This window comes from Lutjanus erythropterus, chromosome 3 (genome assembly GCF_056507025.1).
Source record: "Lutjanus erythropterus isolate fLutEry1 chromosome 3, fLutEry1.hap2, whole genome shotgun sequence".
NCBI lineage: Eukaryota > Metazoa > Chordata > Actinopteri > Lutjaniformes > Lutjanidae > Lutjanus > Lutjanus erythropterus.
In genome coordinates, this window is record NC_139319.1 from 41,166,611 (window position 1) to 41,184,584 (window position 17,974).

Consider the following 17,974-nt stretch of genomic DNA (forward strand, 5'->3'; position numbering starts at 1 on the left):
TTAAGTCCACTTCAACTATCCCTTTTAACGTAACTCATGTCACTATGTCTTATTTTAAATCATGAAAGCAGTAATTATGTCCTGGCATTATTGAATTTGTCCTACAACCACAGAAGGGCCTCATTCAAGAAACCATTTACAAACAATTTTTTAAAATTATGTTTGTACCTATTGCTTTCTGGGATTCACTTATGTTTTCTTAATTTTGCCTAAATAAGAGAAGATTTTAGGATGGGTTGAAACACTCGTGCTGAGATAAATTGTTGGCCCAATGCAAGGGAACACAAGTTTAGAGAATATCTAAGTATTTATTTCTAATAATATTAATTATTGTTTATATACAATTATTTGTTATAATTAAAAATGTATACATTCACTGTTTCCCACAGCTATTTTCTGTCCCAAAAACTTTAATTCATTTCATAAAATCTATCTATGATGACCAAAAAATAAAGTTCTTCTTGCAGTCTTTCATCATGGTGTCTCTCCAGTTCTTGGCCATGTGTCAGTGTTTGCACACAGCCCATACACGCCCTAATATCTTTACTTCTGCTGGTAACAAACACTTGGCCACGCCCCTCCAGCTCATGATCAAGTGGGATTCATCATTCAGTTCACCTGGGTAAGAGCAGCTTTTGTGCATCTGTCTTTTTTTTTTTCATAATAAAAAATTCATAGAAAATATTCAAGACATTTTTAAGAGAATATTGCTGCATGAGACCTGTTGTTTCTTGTCTCTGCTTTGGTTTATTCACTGCATGTTGGCGTTTCACTTGACCGTTATCTCAGGTTACTGACCCCAAATCAAATGTCAAAGGGTCGCTGATGATCAGGTGAATTTAGGAGGAACAAGCAGGCACTTATGACTTCCTGTTTTTTCTGCTCTTCCCCTTTTATATGCTGTCATCAGAGTGGACAGCCTCTATCAGAAAACAGACAAATAATTTATCAAGATTTAAAAACACACTTTGTCGAGTATGCTAGTGAAATCGGTTGTTAGTTAATGTCTGAGAAATAATGTCGGAGAACATTTACGCTGAGCCTGACATCACCAACAGGGTTCACTCTGATCAGGACAACAAGGAGAGAATAGTGGACATCTATGTGAGCGCAGAAAGCCTGAGGGTGTATGACAACCCCTGGGTGGAGGGCACATCACCACATATAACAGGATCTGCAGGGCCTCAGCACCCAGGTATGAACACAATGAGCATGAGCAACAAGTGCTGCAATTTCCTTCATTTTTGACATTTAAATGTCAATTAATATTCAGTGTTTCATTGTGTATAGGTTTTTTTTTGTCTCTGAATGTCATATTCTGTTGCAGTATCCTAAATATTCTGAGCCTGACGTTGATTACTTATGTTGTTAAGTGTCTGTGGTCGGTCAAAACTCAGAGAAGAGGAAATGTGCCAGAGCTGGTTCAGTGTTTCAGCGCGTGCTGTATCTTCTCTTCCTGGCAGGGATCCTCGCCCTCATTGGCCTCGGGATCCAAAGTGAGTTTTTCCTAATTATGTTTTGTGTTAGTAGTTCAGTAACAGTAAATGAATGCAGTTCACATTTTGTATATTAAGCCTTAATACCTTGATAATATTATGACATATTATGTGTGTACATATATATACACATATACAGTATACATTCAGTAGCTGTTTTGTTGTTCCCCTTGTAACAATAGTGAAAAACAACAAAATCGACTGGAGAAGCGAGAAAAAAGACTTGCAGGAAATAAAGGAGCAGTTAACAGCCAATTACACAGAGCTCAGAGAAGAAATAGGTCGCTTGTGGAAGTTATTTTGCGGTAAGTGAATATATTATAAATATTACCATTTCAGTTTATTATTTTTGTTTATTGGTGAGGTATTTGGTAGTGTTAATTGTATCTGAAAATACTCAAAACATCACCATAGATGATAAAATAGAAATAACTGATTGTTTATTCTTAACATATTTTATCAATATTTATGCCATAGTAGGTTGTCTGAATCGTGACAGTTGTAATTTTAAGGGGATAGTTTGGATTATTTGATATAGGGTTGTATTAAGTACTCCCAGAGAAGACAGCAGTCGGCTCTGTCCCAGTTTGGAGAAGCAGAGAGGAGCACCAAAGCAATTATCTGTTGTGGACAAGTATTTTAGCCTCTTGAAGGTATAGTTCACCCAAAAATTAAGTCATTTTTTACTCACTCTCATGCCAATTAAAGGTCATGTTTAGTTTTTTAGTCCATGAAATGCTGCTGGAGTTTCACAGCACTGCAGAATCTCCCAAACATCTGATATAATTCTGCAACACTGTTTTCATGTGAAACTCCAACAGTGTTTTATGGACTAAAAAACTAAACGCAGCCTTCAATGTGTGAGTAGATAATGACTAAATTTTCATTTTTGGGTGAACTATCCCTTTAAAAAGATCCAACTTAAAAAAAAATCATTATCACTTTCAGTGTACGCCATATTTAGAATATATTCACAGCTTCAGTTTGCCATCAGACTGCCTTTCCTGAAAGAAAACCAAGCCAAATATCGTTCTGTCCAAACCAACCAAACTCCACCGGCAAAATCAGTCTTTTACCTTGTAGAACACAGGAGTTAGTGGTCTGCTGCTGCCACCTGTCGATTTTTTTGTGTTATTGTGTGACTTCAAAAAAATATGCTAACAGTCTACACTTAGGTGAACCTTTTTTTTAAGTGGCTAAAATACCACATTTCAAAAAAATCTGAAGTCCTCCCTTAAATGCCACACTGTGATATATAGTGGCCGTGAAAAAGTAAATCATTTCTAATAACACGCAAACAAAATGGAATGCATAACAATGCAGACAATACAGCAGTACTATATATGAACTATTTTTATCATTGTGGATGTCTGAGGTGTCACTATATCGGAAGCAGAAAATAGGAAGTAAACCAGGGAACATTCATTGTTCCTTTGTGCTTTACAGGTGGTTTACCGCTGATGAGTTCCACCTGTGTGTCAGGAATATACTGAGCAGCACTTCTCTTTGTGGTTTTTGAAATGACACGAAACTGAGACAATGAGCCAGAAAAACAAGTTCACTCTGTGTGCAGGTGTGTATCTGCAAGCAGAAACAAAACTTATGTATTTGGTCCGGCTGTTTCCATCCAAACCAAAGTGCAGAGAGGTCTCTCCACTATTGTCTTACACCTGAATGTATGAATTGGTAAAATGCTGAAGTAAATTACTCATTCTTGAGAACTGATACTGTATTATAGTTTATTACAATAGATGATGTGTATCATATGTGTATCTACACATTACATATAAACTATAACAGTTAATATAAAATATAATAATTCTACACTCTGTAATCTCACTCAATGTCCCACCCACAGCACTGTCTGATTGGTTACATGTCAGAAGTAATAGCCAGTCAACAGCTGTGTCTTGCAGGCTGCTCCTGTGAGTGACAGTTGTGTGTCAGAGGGAAGACATCACAATAAATAAATATATAGTTACAATAAATATCACAATCTGATGATCGATTTCTGAGACGAGCATGTTTAGTTTTAGGTGAAAGTGACGGCCTGTAAATCGGCCTCACTCCTGTTTTTTTGTTTTGTTTTTTTTAACACTGAGTGTCCCACAGCACAGCGCTTCAGAGTTACTTACAGCACACATTTGTCTCGTCTGTTCACTGCACCTCTGCATCAAGATTGGGAGAGTTATTACTTTAAAAGCTAAATGCACAGGAAAACTGTATACTACACTATGATGATTACATTTAGTACATCTGTACAGGCCAGGACCAACTGTGAACTGTTGCATCCCTAATAGATATAGATATAGATATAGATATAGATATAGATATAGATATAGATATAGATATAGATATAATACCAATACCTATACACTGTGTAAAAATGTGCTGTTATGATCATCTTTGTTTAAAAAAATAATATTAATGTCCCAGATTTCCATCAACTCCATCAGATTAAAAAAACAAAACAAAAAAAACAACAACATAGTTCAATCAGGCATAAAAAGGGTTAGCTATCCCCTAAGGACCCCTGTCTCACTTTGTGGTGTAAAAGAGGTGGAAATATTGTTCAAACACTGTTAAAATTTAGATTTTTTTGACAAATTCATTAAATAATATTGCTATCAGATGTGTCTCAACCATAACATGACAACTCTGTAGTCCTTCTAAATCAAAGCTAAATAAGAATTATGGTTTAAAATGTGTATTTTGTTTAGCATTAAGAGAACTCTGAGACACTTTAAAAAATAAAATGGCTGCTAACGACCACTATGCTGTGAAATCTCCACCAGGGACTTGACCCTTAACAAGGTTTAATACCCAAGTGTTTGATCTTTTAAAATATATTTCCCAGTATAAAAGTCAAAGTCCACCAAAAAATGGTTTTGTTCAATTGTCAAAAATGACTGAATTAGCAATTGTGTTGCAATACTGCTAAAGTTGATGAAATGATGAGAAATGTTGGTAAATCCAGAGTGCATTGATTCAATTATTATATGCTTAGTTAGTTTACTGTTTTGGGTTTTTTTATGAAGGGACAGCATTTTGTGTTGTGTCAGTTTGGCTCTTAAGAGTCTGAGATATCAAAACTCTGCTTTGTATTGGGACTGATTCACACGTCTCTCCCTCTGAAACACAGACCTGAAACCGAAGAAATGTAAGAGGCTGGATTGGTCGAGGCCCTCGAGAGAGAAAGGAGCAGGGAACTGATAGATGGGACACCGCTGACCACCGAGCAGTGTCTGTTGGACTGTTAGTGTACAATGATTTCTTCTGCTGGATCGTATCACATCACTTTTTAACAAACGTGCTGCCTGCAGATCACAGTAACATGAGTGATAAAGTAGGTTTTTAAACAATTTCAGTGAATAATAGACAAAAACCACACATCAATTTCCAATGCCAAAACTTCACTGTATATTTTTTGAAAGAGACACTGGTTTTGAATTTGTCAAAATGTGTTTTTGTGGTGCTTTGAACACCACAGGACTTGTGCCATTTAGTCACATTATTCTGAAGAGAAGACAGACATCTCTACAGCTGTTATCTCCAGAATCCTGCCACTCACACCAAAGAAAAATTTTGAAGGATAAACAGCACTACAGGCCAGCAGGAAAAAAAATGTATTTTTGATTTGGGTGTGAACTGTCCCTTTAAGTTTGTGAGTGATCACAGTGCAACCATTATGTCCTACAAAATATTATATTTATTGACTGCAAATTTGCTTTGTCAAAGTTAAATTTACTGCCTTTATTCCAGTCCAAGATGAGACCACCAGAGACCACAGACTGTATGACAGGGGTTTGTCTCCTGCATTCCACATGTTATCAGGTCAATGATGCAGATAGACTGTATGGTCAGTATGAATATGATGCTTTATAATCACTAAATAAATGCCCACTGCAAACTGCATTGTAATACATCAATAAATGGTGGCCTCTTCCTCTCATTTCACATGATGAATCATTTTTTAAACATTATAGCTGTATGGGCACAATGCATAGGGTTCATAAAGGTGCTGGAAATCCTTGAAAACACTTGATTTTTTATGTAGTGTTTTCAAGGTTCGAAAAGTTCTTGGATGTGTCATTGCATAACTTTCATTATAAAATGCCAATAGTTAGTGAATAGATAAAGAAATAAAATAAGTAATTTGGTTGTATAGAATGCCAGTCAAGTGACATATTTTGGAACATGAAACTTTGTTGTGTTTTCCTTAAACTGTATATGGTACGCATTATGATGTCAGATGGTAAGGAAGAATAATTTTAAGGAATGTTTTAATTTGTTTTTCAGGTAAACTTTAGGATGTGTTACCTTAAAGCACCACAGTACAGAGTGATAAGCAATGAAAATATATAGTTATAGTGTTTTATTTGAATAAAATATACAGTACAAATGGAAAATATTCAATTGCCTCAACTGTAAACTGAAATTGAAAAAAAATTAAATATTAACTCTTTTCAGAAGTTTTTTTTTTTTTGTCTGGACGTTACCTTCAGGCAACATTGTACCATTGTGGAATTCAGCAAACTTTACATCAACAATCTATCAAACAAAACAATCAGAATCTCCTCAGAACAAGACAGTGAGTCACATTTCAGTGTTTGATCATTGTTTTACACTGAAACGCTTGGTTTCAGTTTCCTGGTGTGTGTCTCTCCCGACAAACAGGAGATGCAACCATTTGTTGTGTTGCTGCCATCTATGCCTCACTGCTTATGTGTTAAAATAAAATAAAATAAAATAGTTATCAGTGCATTTTACACCATATCTTATAGTGGTTGAACATTACATAAACCTAAATACACAATCACAAAAAATGGTATGTGTTACTTCAAGGCAACATTGATATTTTGACAGTTTTCCATTACTTAATTACCAAATCAAGTGCATTAAACATTTTTTTTTAAAGGCTGGACTAATGGAATCTAACAGCAATGTTTAAATTTAAATTAAGTTTGATTCCTTTTTGCAGCCTTCTTCACATGGTTCAGCTCCATCATCTCGTTCCACAAAAATGATCTGAAAACATCTTTTTCTTTCATTTAACAATCTGGAAAAATTGGATTTAAATTAATAGATTAATTTTTAAGTATTGCACCATAATTGAGGATGTATTTTGTGAGTGTGATGAGCCAAAAGTGAGTATGTTACCAAGAGGCAACACTGTACTATAGACGGATAATTTCTTAGAAAAGTCACAAAATATAATTTTGGTTGTTTGTAGCACAATGACACCTGGTTGAATGTGATGAAGAAATGAAATGATCATTTTGAGCAAATGTATACAAACATGCCATCTACCACAGCTGTAAGCTACTGGAAAAGATTGAAAATGTACATTGAAATGTGAATTTGAATTTTACTTTGCTATCAATCTGTATGCAGAGGAAATAAAGATGAAAAAACTGCTGTATAAAAATTCACCTGAGTCACCTCTCACACAGGCCCATTATTCTCATGATTTAAATTATACTCTCTTTATAGCCTGTACATATTGTGTATTATTCAGTCGTTGTGTATTCATTCATATATACATATATATAAATCGATCTATCTGTCTGGTTAGATAGATACATAGACAGATAGATAGAATAGTCTGCTCTCAAGTTATTTCATCCTCTTCCGCTACTGAATATCGATGCACTGAAATAAAATAGTACCCCAGGAAACCATTCACTGTGATAGGACGCGCATTGATACAATGTTATGCGCCGCGTATGACCTCACATCCGTCCCTCCAGACAGACTTTTGTCTGCCGGCATTTTCTTTTTGTTTTCCCTGTTCCGTCTTTAGCTATTAGATTAATCTTCTGTTTTGTGGACTGGTCAAAGGGATTTTTAGTCGAAATCCGTGTTTGCCACAGTCGTCTGCTGCACGATGCCTGGGTTTTCAGACAGAGACCGTGGCAGAGATAGAGGGTAAGTCAACTGTCAGCTCCGGCGTTCTTCACGTTAGCCAAGATGAACCGCTTAGCATACGGCTGCTAACGTTAGCGGCAGTGCTGTCATGGCTGTAACATTATACTTAAGAGAGACGTTGTAGTATATGTCGCCATTAGTTGACATTTGGCTACATTCATTCATTAAAATGTGAATTAAGAGTTGTATGCAGCTCAGCGTTTCTGTATTTAAGTATCTGTGCTGTTCTCCGGTTCCCTGCCGATTAGAGGTAAAATGGCAGCTATCGACGGCTCTGTCTCTGTGTGTGTCGGTGGCAGTTTGCTCGGCAACACACTTGTTCTGTGGCCATGTGACGCAGTGGTGTCTTTTCTTGCGGATGCACAACCGAGACGAAGATTAGTGCCGCAGAGGCCCAATTTATTTTTAACGACTGGTTTTCCATTAATAGTGTCACCTAGAATGCCTCTTACCAGAGGCAGAACTGAGACTCGTGATGTCCCCGTTTCCCATATAGAAACACTGGTAGAAGCAGGTCACGCCATCCTCGTGTCAGTAGTCTGACAGGTTAATGATACTTTGGAACCTCTCTGGTGGTGTTGGTGTGTCTACAGTTTGTATAAGTACGGCAATGTACATGTAAAGTGTGGTATAAATTTAAAGTTTGCACTGTCTAAACGGTGTTGAATTTGGCTACCTTAATCCTGAAGTTGTAGCAAACTACTGACAGTAGAAGTTGTCCTGGAAAAACGCCAGAGATGCCTAGTGTTTGCAAGGCAAATAGCCTAGGAGGTAAAGCCCTCAAATCTCAATTCAAGATTTGCCTTGAGGTTATAAACTCTGTCTATTTGCCCTTATTCACGTAGAATGAACACTGTCTTTTAAATGAAAATTGTCTTTAAAAGCTGTTGACTAATTTTAAGCCCCTTACCATTTTTTAAATATATTTATGTGTTACTAATAAATAGGGGGCTGTTAATTTAATCCAGAAAAATCTTGTAATTTAGTTTGCCTGTCAGTGTTAAAGGGACACTTCAGTGATTCAGTATTGCGAGTTGAGAGTGATGAGAGACAATTTTAAGTACATGCCATCTCTGGTCGTGCTTATGTTATATGTCCCTCTCTTTTACATTAGGTATGGTGGAGGACCCCCTCGTTTCGGAGGTGGTGGAGGAGGGAATAGGGGCGGACCTCCTCCGGGGAAGTTTGGAAACCCTGGTGAGAGGCTGCGAAAGAAGCACTGGAACCTGGACGAGCTTCCAAAGTTTCAAAAGAACTTTTACCAGGAACACCCAGATGCTAGTCGCAGACCACTTGTAAGTCCTGCTTCTAGCTTGTTCTCTTTTCTAAGGTTTAATTTGATTTTTTCTTTAACACTCATATTAACAGAGTTACAGTTAAATTAAACAAAAACACCTAAAACAAACATTCCAACACACACAATCAATGGCTTTTCTTGCTGTTTCATGTAGACTTGTGTATATGTGTATTAACAGTGGTCATTTTATTGAAAATTCTTCTTTCAATTCCAGCAAGAGGTTGAACAGTACCGAAGAAGCAAAGAAGTTACAGTCAAAGGCAGAGATTGCCCCAAACCAATTGTAAAATTCCATGAAGCTGCATTTCCAAGTGAGTAGAAATTTGTGCTCCACCACACAAGTAGTCTTGAGTAGGCTTTGACCTGTTTGCTGAAACATGTTAAATATTTCAGCATCCTGTATAATTTTCACAAGCTTTGACATTCAGCAATTCAACTTGTATATGTTACTTCTAGGCTACGTCATGGATGTTATTAGCAAACAGAACTGGACTGAACCAACTCCAATTCAGTCTCAGGGATGGCCAGTTGCCCTGAGTGGCAAAGACATGGTTGGCATCGCTCAAACAGGGTCTGGAAAAACCCTTGCAGTAAGTATTTTCGTATTAGGATTTTTTTTTTTCCCCAGATCCTTTGTTAAGACATAAAACTTCTTGCAAATACAAATTTAGAGTAGTTATGTGAAGGTCCAAAATAGACCGCAGACTTGTTTCTACAAGAGCTTTCAAGTTTTACAGTAATTATCTAAATGGTGTAGGTGGTTGTTGGGGCATGGCAGTTGTGGCAATGAGCTGTACTTTTATAAGAGTTAAGCCACATTCTGATCTGTTGGACCAGTTTTGTCACATGATGCTGCCACAAGTAGTCTTCTGTAGCTCTCAGCTGGATTAGATTCATAACACTCTAGCCCAGAGTAATTTGCTCACAATTGAACACAATGATGATAATATAAAAATTGCCATTTAAAATAAGATGTTAAAAATATGCCCTGCTAATGCTGTGGAAGTTGATCATTATTGGGTAGCTTGGGTGAATTGGAAGACTCCAGTGCACTGTGTGTTAAAAATGTATATTTACAGCTGGGTCCTTTTTGTTTTTATTTTTTAGTACCTTCTGCCTGCAATTGTGCACATTCAACATCAGCCATTCTTGGAGCATGGAGATGGACCTATCGTAAGTATGCTTTAAAATATTTTTCTAGTGTGTTATTCCCTTCCTGTTGTCTCTATTAGCACAGGATGATGGAGGTTGACGGAGTGTAAGTTTTGTTTTATTTTGAAGAATTAATTTAAAGTAGACTTGCACCGATTTCAACTTTCTTAGCCGATTCCGATTTCCGATTATTGAGGGGTCTGACCTACTGATTCCGATTTTGGCCGGTTCCGATTTTCAGTCTTTCTAAGAACTGTAATTGACAGCATTCACAAACATTTTTGCAACTTTTCTTGTAAATATGTTCATAATAAGACACTAACTATTAAATATTAATTTAATACTTTCTCCAAAATCATCCAGATTACAACCAGGCCTTGTTATAATTTTATATTAAGATTATGAATTGGGTGAACGTGATCTCGCGATATCTCGCGGGATTTCGTGGGACGCGATTTCACGTGATCTTTTGTGGAAGCGGATGTAAACAAACCGGAGACTAACGCGGTGCAACAGTTTGAAGTAAAACTTTGCCGTGCGAAAAACAAACACAGAAAAGAGTCTGGATGAGAAAATGTTTGAGGAGACACATCAACACAGGTTATTTATTCTTCAGCCAGAACAGGAGGTGAGATTTTAACTGTCCCTCTGTGAACAGCAGTCTGCTGCTAGCTTGCGAGCATTAGCCTGAAGTGCGAGAGAGTTTACGGCTGTTTTGCGACATTGTCAGCTGCTCTGTCTCGTTGTAGACTGTCTGTCTTCTCTTTATCCTGTTCTTGGAATCTGTCTCTGACACCATCTTCAAGCAGACGTGTGTCAGAGTGTGTAGCTGTTATCAGCGCTGTGTTGACGTCACGGTCAGTTTGTCTGCTGCGCGCATGACGTGACCATCGTGCAGAACATGTGTGTGACAATGACGGGCACAGAACCGGATTTGTGACGCTGACCGGCCGGTCACCGGTCAAGGCCAGTCACGTGAAAACCGGCCCGATTCCGAGCACTGCCGATTAATCGGTGCAAGTCTAATTTAAAGTCATATAAAGAGTATGCACTGATCAGTATGATATGAACATCTACCAAACAAATCAGAAACCAGGGAACCTGCTATCTTTTATGTGTTAAGTTTGTGTCTTTCTTGTGTTTTACCTGGTTGCAAGAAGAATTTTCTCTTTGGTGTCCAGCAGTACCATAATATTATATTAGCAGGAGAACCCTCTTTCAGGAGGGGACAGATAAATTGCTTAGAGTTATAGCTTGGCATGCCATGACATGACAATTGTGGTCCTGGTCTGCAGTGATCATTGTTTCTTGATTGTGGTGAAGTTACTTGGGCTGAGCTAAAGATTCTCCTACGTGACTGTCCACTATATGTGTGTCCTACATATCTGATCAATTTATTTGATGTGAAGGATGCAATATGATTTTAAAATAAACATATCCATCTTTCCTCAGTGCTTGGTGCTGGCACCAACCCGCGAGCTGGCTCAGCAGGTGCAACAAGTGGCTGCTGAATACGGCAGGGCCTCCCGTCTCAAGAGCACTTGCATCTACGGCGGCGCGCCCAAAGGACCCCAGATCAGGGACCTTGAGAGGGGTATGCTTAATTTGTTACTCCCACTATGTAAATAGCATTCATTTCATTTGACTCGTCTTTGCTTATGTTGTTCAAGGTTTGATTAGTAAAGGTTAAACATGTAATAGTATGTTTTTCCTGATACTTATTTATTTATTTATTTATTTATTTATTTATTTATTTATTATTCAAGGTGTTGAGATTTGCATCGCTACCCCAGGTCGTCTCATTGACTTTCTGGAGTGCGGTAAGACTAATTTGCGTCGATGCACCTATCTGGTGCTGGATGAAGCTGACCGCATGCTGGACATGGGATTTGAACCTCAGATCCGCAAGATAGTGGAACAAATTCGGGTAAGTTATGTTGTTGTTGTTGTTTTTTCTCTTGGCAGACAATCAGCATTATTATTGAGACAATCTCAGAATAAATTGTCTCACTACAAACATGACTACTACCCAGCTGCTTTGTGCCACCTGTAAACAATACTTATACTCTAAAACTCAGATTAGCTGTTACTGATATCAAATATCCAACTAGTCCATCATTACCTTATTTAACAGTTAAATGTTAGCATTGCCTTAACTTTGAGGCTGCAAACTGGTGTTATAGTCCTTTTTGTCCTTACCAGCCAGACCGTCAGACCCTGATGTGGAGTGCCACCTGGCCTAAGGAGGTTCGCCAGCTGGCTGAGGACTTCCTGAAAGACTACGTCCAGATCAATATTGGTGCACTGCAGCTCAGTGCCAACCACAACATCCTGCAGATAGTAGATGTTTGCAGTGACATGGAGAAGGAGGACAAGTGAGTAGATGGTTCCTACCTTATTATTTGCATCAGTCATCTGATGTGATGGAAAACACTCTATGTCCTTGTACATACAATTTCCTGTTAAGCTTGCCTCTCAAAGCATTGTTTAAGTTGTTTAATAAATCTAAGTTTAGTATATTGCTGTACTTACCTCAGCTTCAGTTAGTATGCCAATTTCGCATCTACAATGCAATATTCAACAGTACCTAAAACATTAGGATACTTGAATCACCTAGTAGAAACATTATGTGTTGTCATGACAGATGTTTTTTTAAGTTTTATCTCAACCTTATTTTGTCTCTTCTCTGTCAGACTGATCCGTTTACTGGAGGAGATAATGAGTGAAAAGGAGAACAAGACCATCATTTTTGTGGAGACCAAAAGGCGTTGTGATGAGCTCACCAGGAGAATGAGAAGAGATGGGTAAGGATCTTTTCTTATATACATTCAAAGGAGGGAATAAAAAAGAGTGTTACAAGACTGAGTCCTAGTCTTGTTTGGGTAGGCCTACAAAAATATGTCATCCTGCAGCGCTCTATGATGCAGCTATGATGAATGATAACTGTTTGTCTTATTGGCCCTACTTGTTGTTGCTTTGTTTAATGTTAAATCTGTCTGTCACAGGTGGCCAGCAATGGGAATTCATGGGGACAAGAGCCAGCAGGAGAGGGACTGGGTCCTTAATGGTGAGACTTAATAAATCATGTTGTAATTCATAGTTGAAAAGGGAAAATAATTTATTTAAGAATCATTGTCAGGCTGCTCTGTAATTGAATTAAATACTGTCTCTCTCTCTCTACAGAGTTCAGATATGGCAAAGCTCCAATCCTCATCGCTACAGATGTGGCCTCCCGTGGCTTAGGTCAGTATGCCTTTGAGTAGCACTACTTTCTTATCAGTGTTAACACTTGTTTTAAAGAAAGTGGTTGCTTTCTTTAACTATTCTATGCATTTTCTGAGTTTTTCTCACCTTAAGGTGGAGTCTTTGTGGCAGGCGCTAGGCATGACAGTCCCAGGCCTCGAGAGGGAGAAGGATGACATATTGGAAGTGCTCAACTGGCTTGCCACCCAGTGGGCCTAGAGAGGTGAAAGCTCTTGTGTGCCAGTGATCTTCAAAAGGCTGTGTGGCTAAGCCTTTGTCTCTGATATGTTGTTGAAATACACACACATCTGTTCTCTGTCCATGGATTTCACCTGACAAATGCCATCCAGCTGTTTCCAACTCAAACGTAAAAAAGAAAAAAAGATATGCTCGATGTTGTGACTTTTGCCTTGCATGCTGTTGTGTTAGAGAGCGCTGTATTGCAAGTCACTTGTTTGAGATTTGGAACAATTGTTACCTTTCGGAGCTTGTATCACATAGCATGGGTGCTTGTGAGCCTGTCTAAGCTTTCAGTTGTTTTCTTTTCCCGTCAAAGTGCTGGATTTCTTGAAATGGAGAGAGCAGTTTGAAATCTTTTATTTGTCTCTGAAAATTGATGAGACCTGGCACATGTGTTTAGGGGGTAGTGGGAACATCTAGTGAGAGGAGAAAGAGAATGAGACAGCTCAAACCAAAGTTCCTCCCTCGCCTGCGTTTTATAGTCATGTCGAGACCTGCCAACGAGAGACATTTTCTCAAGTGAACACTGGCTTCTTGGAAGATCTTGCCTTGATGAGACTGATGAAGGGGGTGGGGGGAATTGTTCTGTGCTCGGTGAGGGGTGCCACAGGGTTCAATGCTTGGGCCTTTTTCATTTTTGCCCCTGTTCAAATTAGTACTTGGTCTATTTTGTCTTGGCAAGACGTGCAGTGCGGCCTTTAATATCAAGCTTCTTTTGAGAGTGTACTGGGAAAAACGGACCTGCAAAAATGTACCCCTGAATGGTCCTATATTGGCACATGAGGAGGCCCCAGTGCATATCGTGGCCCAACTGCGTAGAAGCTCCTGGATGTCACTTGACAATTTGTGGGGGATTTCGCTGCATTGGGAAAGGACTAGTGAATGCATACTCCTTTATGGTAAGACTTAAATCCATTTTTTCTCCCTTGGTTAACAAAAGGGAGAGTGAATGTCTCTTTTGGATCTTTTTGATTATGGTAAGCAATTGGAGTGTGCATCGTTTCTCTCTTCCCACAGTAGTATTCCCATGGAGTAGATGTGTACACAGTCTTATGATGTTTTAACATGTTTCCTCCACAGCCTAATGACCAGTTTATTTCCCCAGCCTTCACAGCTGCTAACTTTTCCCTTTGATCTGGCTGTTGTGGTGTGCAAAATCCTGTGTGGCCTCCATGTTTTGTTTTGCCACACTGCAACACTTTCACAGATGTGGAGGATGTGAAATTTGTCATCAATTATGACTACCCTAACTCCTCCGAGGATTATATCCACCGCATTGGACGCACAGCCCGAAGTCAAAAAACGGGCACTGCCTACACCTTCTTCACCCCCAACAACATGAAACAAGCCAGTGACCTGATCTCTGTGCTCCGCGAGGCCAACCAGGCCATTAACCCCAAGCTGATCCAGATGGCAGAGGACAGAGGAGGTAAAATCTGATACTTATTTACATTAATAGCCATATGGTGTTCTAATAATAAACTGTTTTTTAGCACCTTTCAGGACAGTTACACAGTGCTTTACAATGAAAATGGAGCACAAATGGAGCAAAAAAAACAAAAACTAAAATCCATAAAAAGTAAAAGTAAAATGTCAACACATAAATGAAATCATTTGAAAGCCATTTTCTGAAAGTGATTAAAGACGAGACAGCTTGCAGCCCTCATCATCTCAGGCAGGCCATTCCAGAGTCTAAGTGCAAACTCTCTTATCACCTTAATATATCAATCTGGACCTTGGAACAGCCAGGAATGGGGCATCTGAAAGAGTGGAAAGGCACAGAGGGCAATAAAAGATCTGATAAGTAAGTTGATGCAAGGCCTCTCAGGGCTTTGTAAATAATCAGTAGCAGTTGTTTAAGGAGGAGTCGGTGTATCTTTTAGTAGATATGAGAATTTGTTGAGGCTCGACTTTGCTGATTTTATTTGTCTATTTATGCCACTGATTCATGTCGTCTCTTAGGAATATCCCAGCTGGTTAAGATGAAATGATACAAGCTTGGACATCTTCTCAGAAGCTCCTTTCAGACATGAAACATGTTACATGAATTTGATGGCAGTGTAACATTTTTGTGTCATGTCTTGAATTGAAAACCTCTAATGCTCATGTTCAGTACAGCAGCAAGTCTGACTACAGTGTTGTCAGATTAAAATCAAGGCTACAGCAACACAGGGTTAAACATGCACCAACTTAAACCATGTTCTGAATGCATTCCTAAAAGCACTGATAAATATTTTCCTTGATTATCTCTGATGCATGCAGATAAGTTGATAAACCAGGACACACTGAGAATAAGTTAGTTTTAAGCTGTTGAGATTCTTGTCATGTCAGACTAGTTTATAAAAGTGTTTTTTTCCCCTTTGTGGTGTATGGCAAAAGAGATAAACAAAAGAACTCTTATTACAGTCATAATAATAATGAAATGAGAACCTCAAACCCAATCAATCTGACTGCATGGATAAAAATCTTTAAAAGTCAGTATGTGAGTAAATAAGAAATCAAGAGGGCAGAGTCCAAACATTTCGTCCATTCATACATGATGCACAATTAAGAATTTAAAGTAGGCAGCAAAATTTTTTAATGAAGTACAGTGAGGGTATTTATTAGATATATGTTGAGAGGTAGGGGGAGGCGCCTGTCATGCTGTGCTTAAAGGCTTTAAGCGCCAAGTTTTAAAATCACTTCTGACTTAAGCTTAATGAACATTTACACTTGTCTCAGAGACAAAAAGCCACCACTTAAAGGGACAGTTCACCCCCAAAATCAAAATGACAAATTTTCCCCTGGCCTGTAGTGCTGTTTGTCCATCTAGTACTTCCTACATGAAACTGCTCACAACAAAGTGTGTGGATTATCTTGTAAAAAGGTCATGATTTCTGGAAAGAGACACTGGTGTTGAATTTTTCAAATGTATTTTTTGCTGCTTGGAGCACCATGTGCTGAGTGCCATTTAGTCCCATTGTATTGGAGAGAAGGCAGACATCTCTACGGCCGGAATCTCCAAAACTCTGCAAGTCATGCTAAAACTATCTAGTTGGGTAAACAACACTGCAGGGCTGAATTTTTGATTTTGGGGTGAACTGTCCTTTTAAACTGATGAATGAAGCCAACAATATTGCATATTCCATGTCTGAAAATGACATTGTTTATCTCATAGTGTCTCTCTTAAGTATTGCTGCCATGTTACTGTAGGTTCAGTGCATTAATACAGTTCTCTGTCTCCTTTGTCCCTCTCCTGTCTTCATCTCATCCAGGTCGTGGAAGGGGGGGAAGAGGTGGCTACAAGGATGACCGTCGGGATAGGTATTCCGGGGGTGGGAGGAGCAACTTTGGAGGTGGTAGCTACAGAGACAGGGACAGCGATAGAGGGTTTGGCAATGGGCCCAAAAGTGCCTTTGGTGGCAACAAGGCCCAAAATGGTGGCAGCTACGGAGGTAATAGTGGTAGCTCTAGTGGTAGCTATGGCAACAACAATTACAGCAACAGCAATGGACAGGGTAATTTTGGTGCTCCAGCAAACCAGGTGGGTGCCTTTGGTAACCAAAGCTTCCAGGGCCCCCCTCAGTTTGGGGCCATGCAGAGGGCCACTCAGAATGGCATGAACCACCCACCATTCCCATTCAACTCTCAGCCACCACCACCACAGGCCCAGCAGCCACCACCCCCACCACCAATGGTGCCCTACCCCATGCCACCACCCTTCCCACAATAGATATGATATACCCACAATATATGGAACCAACATGATTTTTGTTTAGTCTTGAAATCTTACAGTATGATTATTATTATTGTTATTATTATAATTATTATCCTTTGTACTGTTTAACTTTGTTTTGCTTACAGCAGGGTTGGAATTATTCAGTAAAACCCAGAGCATTAAACGGAGTCATAGACACGTCTCCTATAGTGCAACTTTGATTGCTGCACTTTTCCTTGACTGTTTTTTGTTACATTCCTCAGTAATTTATTTTTACTAGGTAATGCAGTGTTTTCAGTTTGTGGTATGTTCAAAGTGATGTTATGAAGATCATAATTATAAAGGGTGCGTGTGGCCCTTTTAAATAAAAATAAGCAAATGGGTCACTGGTGTTGTGTTGTCTCTGTGGGAAGTTTGGCTTTGAAGAATTATTAGACTGGGATTGTTTTGACATGGATCTTGGTGCCTCCACAACACACACATATGAACTTTATCAGTAATTCCTGATTTAAAAACCATAGGTCTGAATACATTAGTGATGAATCGCATGGATTACAAAGTTGGTTTAAAGGCAAATGGAAACAATGAAAAAAGCATTCTTTGCACTGCCATACCAATTTTGAGCTGACTTATAAGAAACACTGTCTCACAGAAAGGAAATCGGTGCACATATTATTGGACATCATGGATGTTTGATCAACCCCTTGATGTCCCTGTCCACCATTCATCTTTGGAGCCCATACAGGAGTTCACATCCCAGTTTTAAAGCTATACCTGAGTGCAAATTTTGTAGGCTGATTGCAGTATTTGTGTAGACCTGAGATCTTTCTTTTGACTAATTCAGTGGAGGTAAGGCTTTGGAACAGCCTTTAGATTTTAATGTTGCAGACACTTCTCAAACCACTGTAAAAAAAAAAAGTA

General features: G+C 38.8%; 2 protein-coding genes across 3 annotated transcripts; both read left to right on the top strand.

Moving 5' to 3' along the window:
* The first annotated feature begins 922 nt into the window (after positions 1-922).
* LOC146330698 (uncharacterized) lies at positions 923-5,630 on the top strand. 2 transcript variants are annotated; one of them, XR_014769560.1, is made up of 4 exons: positions 923-1,195; positions 1,328-1,496; positions 1,679-1,801; positions 4,639-5,630. XR_014769560.1 is itself a non-coding variant. In XM_084714239.1 (4 exons), exons 1-4 carry the CDS (start codon positions 1,018-1,020, stop codon positions 4,707-4,709), a joined length of 495 nt encoding a protein of 164 aa, XP_084570365.1. In that variant the 5' UTR covers positions 923-1,017; the 3' UTR covers positions 4,710-5,630. The 2 variants fall into 2 exon arrangements, 1 of the variants encoding a protein (XP_084570365.1); XM_084714239.1 differs by having other exon boundaries at positions 1,374-1,496.
* A 1,593-nt stretch (positions 5,631-7,223) lies between these two features.
* On the top strand, positions 7,224-17,436 carry LOC146330699 (putative ATP-dependent RNA helicase DDX5). Its single transcript, XM_084716215.1, has 13 exons — positions 7,224-7,424; positions 8,539-8,719; positions 8,936-9,032; positions 9,178-9,311; positions 9,829-9,894; positions 11,326-11,467; positions 11,640-11,800; positions 12,076-12,248; positions 12,567-12,677; positions 12,879-12,940; positions 13,057-13,116; positions 14,564-14,785; positions 16,611-17,436. Exons 1-13 carry the CDS (start codon positions 7,384-7,386, stop codon positions 17,066-17,068), a joined length of 1,908 nt encoding a protein of 635 aa, XP_084572341.1. The 5' UTR covers positions 7,224-7,383; the 3' UTR covers positions 17,069-17,436.
* The last annotated feature ends 538 nt before the right edge of the window (positions 17,437-17,974 follow it).

Bases quoted from the DNA above. Each gene is read 5' to 3' on its own strand.
- LOC146330698 (XM_084714239.1), top strand. From the start codon at position 1,018: ATGTCGGAGAACATTTACGCTGAGCCTGACATCACCAACAGGGTTCAC. The intron at 1,196-1,373 runs GTATGAACACAA...TATGTTGTTAAG, and splicing joins TGCAGGGCCTCAGCACCCAG to TGTCTGTGGTCGGTCAAAAC. The intron at 1,497-1,678 runs GTGAGTTTTTCC...TTGTAACAATAG, and splicing joins CATTGGCCTCGGGATCCAAA to TGAAAAACAACAAAATCGAC.
- LOC146330699 (XM_084716215.1), top strand. From the start codon at position 7,384: ATGCCTGGGTTTTCAGACAGAGACCGTGGCAGAGATAGAGG. The intron at 7,425-8,538 runs GTAAGTCAACTG...CTTTTACATTAG, and splicing joins GACCGTGGCAGAGATAGAGG to GTATGGTGGAGGACCCCCTC. The intron at 8,720-8,935 runs GTAAGTCCTGCT...TTTCAATTCCAG, and splicing joins ATGCTAGTCGCAGACCACTT to CAAGAGGTTGAACAGTACCG.